Below are 6,088 nucleotides of genomic sequence, written 5' to 3'. Positions count from 1 at the left end.
TATGTTCCCCCCCCCCCCCCCATTATGTACTGCATAATAATAATATTCATAATAAAGCAATTAAATAAGAATTCTAAAATAAGTTCTAGGTTTGTAGTTATTTATGTAGAGTTTAGATGCAAAAGCCTCCAAGTGCCATCTAAAATTTTCTTCTAAAATGGTTATTTTATCAAGCTCCTATGTTTATGTTCAGTTATTTTACAAACCCAATTCCATAAAAGTTGGGACACTGTACAAATTGTGAGTAAAAAAGGAATGGAATCATTTACAAATCTCATAAACTTATATTTTATTCACAATAGAATATAGATAACATATCAAATGTTGAAAGTGAGACATTTTGAAATGTCATGCCAAATATTGGCTCATTTTGGATTTCATGAGAGCTACACATTCCAAAAAAGTTGGGACAGGTAGCAATAAGAGGCCGGAAAAGTTAAATGTACATATAAGGAACAGCTGGAGGACCAATTTGCAACTTATTAGGTCAATTGGCAACATGATTGGGTATAAAAAGAGCCTCTCAGAGTGGCAGTGTCTCTCAGAAGTCAAGATGGGCAGAGGATCACCAATTCCCCCAATGCTGCGGCGAAAAATAGTGGAGCAATATCAGAAAGGAGTTTCTCAGAGAAAAATTGCAAAGAGTTTGAAGTTATCCTCATCTACAGTGCATAATATGATTCAGAGATTCAGAGAATCTGGAACAATCTCTGTGCATAAGGGTCAAGGCCGGGAAACCATACTGGATGCCCGTGATCCTTAGACGGTTAGACGGCACTGCATCACATACAGGAATGCTACTGTAATGGAAATCACAACATGGGCTCAGGAATACTTCCAGAAAACATTGTTGGTGAACACAATCCACCGTGCCATTCGCCGTTGCCGGCTAAAACTCTATGGGTCAAAAAAGAAGCCATATCTAAACATGATCCAGAAGCGCAGGCGTTTTCTCTGGGCCAAGGCTCATTTAAAATGGACTGTGGCAAAGTGGCAAACTGTTCTGTGGTCAGACGAATCAAAATTTGAAGTTCTTTTTGGAAAACTGGGACGCCATGTCATCCGGACTAAAGAGGACAAGGACAACCCAAGTTGTTATCAGCGCTCAGTTCAGAAGCCTGCATCTCTGATGGTATGGGGTTGCATGAGTGCATGTGGCATGGGCAGCTTACACATCTGGAAAGGCACCATCAATGCTGAAAGGTATATCCAAGTTCTAGAACAACATATGCTCCCATCCAGACGTCGTCTCTTTCAGGGAAGACCTTGCATTTTCCAACATGACAATGCCAGACCACATACTGCATCAATTACAACATCATGGCTGCGTAGAAGAAGGATGCGCTCAAAATACTTTCTTCTTTGTGAGACAAACATTTTCTCCACAAAACTCAGAATATGAGTAAAATATGATCTTTCGTGCACAGATTTTCGGCAGAAATGTAATTCCATAGAAGGCTACCTGCTGCCATCAGAGCAAGTGTAATTACTGCATTCACACGCTCCTCGGATGCTCTCATTTACCGATTTGTGCTTTTAAGTCGAATGTGAAAACAACATGGACACTCGTTACTACAAAGATGTGTTGGATTTGTATTATTAGAGCTTTCCGACTTGAGTTCACGTGCATTTTCTCAGTCGGGAAATTATTTTTCACATGCTTACGTCCGTTTCGGAGAACCAGAGGACAAATATTTCAATCAATTGCTCAGGCATGGCACCGAAATGAGGCACCGAAATCTGCGTTTGAATTCGGTTCTAGTACGTACCGGTTACATAGGTACCGGTGCCATATTGGTTCCGGGTTTCGGTTCCCAACCCTACATATAGCATTCGAAAATGATTTGAGAACACATTCAAACTATAGATATATATCTATTTAACTATAGATATATATCTATTAAATAGCTCTATCTATTAAAGAAAGGCTGACAGGTTGACAGCTAATAGTGCTGACATAACCATATTTTTGAATATCAAAACTGTGTGTTTTGCTGGTGTTCCTAACTACTAAAAGTTAGTACAATTCTCAAACATGTTCTTCACAATTTAGATGATGGTTTCTGATGCTGTTGACAAAAAGTAAGGATATGGCAGTTAAGCTATATTAGAGAGGTATATTTTTCATCCTGCCAGGACATAAAATAAATATTAGGGCTGTTAATAGATTAAAGGGGTCATATGATGTGATTTCAATTTTTCCTTTTTCTTTGGAGTGTTACAAGCTCTTGGTGCATAAAGAAGATCTGTAAAGTTGCAAAGACTAAAGTCTCAAATCCAAAGAGATATTCTTTATAAAAGTTAAGATTCAACCACGCCTACCTAAAACGGCTCATTCTAACACGCCCCCACATGTCTACGTCATGATGTGGGAAGATTTGCATAAAGCCGGCCAAATGTTCACGCAAAGAAAGATGGTGTAACTTTTATTCTTGCTGTTGCCGCTGCTGCCTTGTTGTGGAGTCGCTGTGTGTTTCGTTGTGAAAGCGAAACTACTTTGTTTGGCCTTCCAAAAGAGGACACAACTAGAAATCAGTGGTTAAGTCGTATTTACAACACTGTTCCAGAACAGTTCAACCCAAATATTCAGATGTGTGCAGCACATTTTATGGAGGATGAGGACTGTTTCCTGAACCAGTAGCCTACACTGCGTCTGTGACACAAAGGCTGTTTCTATAAAGTTGGGCAGTTCCAACTTTGCAAGGACAGTCTGACGTGTCTGACTCACAGCCTGTAAGTAAGTTTTTTTTATATTTAAATAATTTGCCATGATTCAAACGCGAGTTTTGAGCAGTGTAGAGTAGGCTTGTTGTTTCTCTGATCACAAATGCAGAGGTGGTTTTATGTTTACGCAGCGCGATACGCAACGCTACGCGTAAAAAGACAATATAAGTCATTATAATCAGTAATTATTGTCCCCACTGGATGCAACAAATGCCTCACCCTCTCTCCTCCAGAGGGCGCCAGCTCCCGGACTCCCATTCCCCAAACCCCATACACCTGTTCACTCATTACACTAATTCCCCAAACTCCACACACCGGTTCAGTCACTCACTCATCACACTCACCCTCAGCTGTGCCCCGTCTTCACTGACTATATCTTTTCCTCTCACTCACCACTCGGCCTGGCTGTATTGTGTAATGTAATGGTGTTCGTCGTCCCTAGACCTGTTTTTGTTTTGCCTTGTTGGCCTTTCTGTTGTAATAAAGAGGTTTTCACCTGCATTTGGACCCAGACCCTTTGTTTACACGGTGTGCTTTCCTGACCGTCCCGTGACACAGTCTTCATCCATCAAAACTTTACTAGCGAGACTGGTTAACCAGTCGAGAAACCGTAGTTTGCATCTCATCTGGACATACAGCGGTGGGATGTGTTGACAATCACAATACGTTCAGTCTGTACTTCACACAGCACGACGTGTGAGGGCTCGCGCTCTTCAGAGACAATCACAGAATATGACAGATCTCGTGTTTAAAAGCGGAACACACTGGAATGAATAATTCACTGAAAACGTAGCGTGAGTCTCTGTTCTCTCTGCAATCTCTGATGTAATCAGCCTGGTTTCCTTTATATTAGCGCTGTTTTGGACGGATTGTTTGAATGCATTCGCTTACTGGATCATTGGACTGAAAACATTCCCGGAGTTTAGCAGCTTAAAATTATCTGATCGCAAGCAGAGAAGCAACAGTAATTTTGCGTTAACTGCGTTAAATTATTTTAACGCGTTAAGGATTGTAAAATTAATCGCATGCGTTAACGTGTTAATGTTGACAGACCTAATAAATATACATAATATAAATATATATTATCGTTTATATACAAGTATAATTCTGTTTATTCTATCTATATTTTTATTATTATGAAATGTTTTTAACTATGGTATTTTGGCAGAAATTATGGTTACTGTGGTATTTTTATTAGAATATGTTTGACAAAATTTGAAACAAATTTAAAGCATTTTCTGTATGATTTGAGCCATTTCTCTTAAGAGACCAATTTTAAGTCTCCATATTATGCTATTTTCAGGTTAATTTCTAACTGATGTGTTTGATGTTATTCAGTTATACTTTACTACAGTCACTGCCCTCCCCTGTCATTGATCCCAATGAGAACATTGTGACTTCACTCCTATTTTCCTGCGCTTTTCTTCTTTGTAGCATGAGTCACCCAAAGCCATTTTCTGAGGAACCCCATGCTGTGTTCCCAGTTATGGCGCCACACCTCTGGGAGGGACTCCCATCTGAGTCTAAATAGTATGAACACAAAGGATCTAAAAATCAATAGAGGGACAATCATAAAATGGAGGAGGCTGGAGAGAAGCCAGCCATTTTGTTTGTGATATAAACAGCTACTTGTATGAATAGCAAAGTTGTTATTCTTAGTATATTGATTGCAAGGGAAAGTAAAAGCTATTCTTTTTTTCATGCACAGTGTAGTCAAGCCTAATTATTTCTTGGTAGAGATAATGGCTAGCCATAGCCACAGGTTCTATAACAGAAAGTCTCGAAATGATGCGACGAAAACTTTTAAGCCTCAGACTTCACTGTTCGCTGAATGAGGTCAAAAGAGAAGTGATGTGTGGTGTAGTCGCAAGGCACATTTCTTTTAATCGTTCAGACTGAAAGCGTTTCAAACTAGCAAGTAAAGTGGAGTCAAAGAAAAGCACTGTAACTATCTCGTTGGCTACATTCATGCTCTTTTACTTGCTAAAAGCAGCCACAATTTTTGAAGAACTTTTATTGACAAACACATCAGTGTGTCATAAGTGATTCTATCAGTTGTCATTTAATTACAGAACACTGTTCAGGTTCATCCTGATGCATTTGAGTGCAGTAAAAACAGTTTCAGCTCCTTAATGGATCAAGTAAATTTCAAGAGACACGATGCTAGCGCCACAGTTTTTTTACATTAGAAACTAAATTACTGGGAGATTTACTTCCCAAGATGCTGATTAGGTTTTTTTTTCCTCAGTCATGTTTGTCTGCCTTTTAGAAATAAAGTTGTCACTAATAATCTGCTTCTTTTTACTTTCCCCTCGACCCTCTTTCTCCCCCTTTTCCCCTCTCCTGTCTATCACTCTGTCCTTCTCATCTGTTTTTCACTGTTCTGCCCTTCCTCCCTTGACATCTGTTCCATTTCAGATATCCGAGACTTCAAATTCATTTCTGAATCGGATGTTGAACAGAGACACCATCACAAGAATAACATATAAGAGTAAGTGGAAAAATATTATTGTTGACCATTTGACACTAAATCCAATTTGGTTTTCAAATGCGCCCGATTGTACTGACATTTTGCAAGTGATGAAATCATATCAGTTTGTTCAGACAGTATAGTCACTATCAGGTGTAGCTTCATCAGCAGCTAGAGAAATGACGTAAGCATCTCCATGAGATCTGAGGTTAGCTGTCGGCGAGGAAAACAGAGATATTGAGTCTGCTTATGTTTATGACATCTCGAGGTGGTGCTGAATCATGAGTAGCATGAGAAAATAAATGACAGCGGAATATTACGTATTCATGTGTCCAAAACCGCTGACTCGTTTACTCAGTTACTATTTACTACGTAGTGAATATCACATAGGCAGGATTGAGGTGAATTGAGTGCATTCAGACACAATATTGTGCACTAAGAGGTAGGGCTGTGCGATTAATCGAAATTGAAACAAAATCGCGATTTGAGACGTTACGATTTCCTAATCGCAAAGCCTGCGATATGGACGCGATATTACTCTGTTCCAGAGCATATGCATGACTGCCAGCCTTGAGTTGCAGTCTTACTAACCAATAGAGTGAGCGCACCTCCGTTCTCCCCAATCGGTACTGCTCTAGCCAACTGCGTAAACACCCACCATTAAAAAAATAAATAAATAAAACAAAGCGGGAGAGAGACAGAGTGGGATTATGGCGTCTACTGGGTCAGATCGATAGTTAGGCAACTAAAAATGTATGCAACTTAAGCTTCGAAATGACAGACAACAAACAAAAAAGGTAATTTCCAAGAGCTGCGTCACAGCGCATATCAAAAGCTCCCTTATCGGTTCTGTTTTCAGTACTGGAGAATAAAAGATACATTCTTAGATGTTTT

The 6,088-nt window shown here is 39.5% G+C and overlaps 1 protein-coding gene across 1 annotated transcript in view; it reads left to right on the top strand.

Annotated features, from left to right (window-relative positions):
- The window catches only part of ca10a (carbonic anhydrase Xa), a 214,252-nt gene that overhangs the window by 182,868 nt on the left and 25,296 nt on the right, over positions 1–6,088 (top strand). Inside the window, exon 6 of the mRNA XM_016270998.1 lies at positions 5,143–5,215. Within this exon, the coding sequence (XP_016126484.1) occupies positions 5,143–5,215 (73 nt within the window). The remainder of the gene's footprint in view (positions 1–5,142; positions 5,216–6,088) is intronic.

Source organism: Sinocyclocheilus grahami, unplaced genomic scaffold, assembly GCF_001515645.1.
Source record: "Sinocyclocheilus grahami isolate Dianchi unplaced genomic scaffold, SAMN03320097.WGS_v1.1 scaffold59.1, whole genome shotgun sequence".
Taxonomy (NCBI): domain Eukaryota; kingdom Metazoa; phylum Chordata; class Actinopteri; order Cypriniformes; family Cyprinidae; genus Sinocyclocheilus; species Sinocyclocheilus grahami.
The sequence above is the reverse complement of the archived record's forward strand: the minus strand, read 5'-3'. Positions and strand labels throughout refer to the sequence as shown.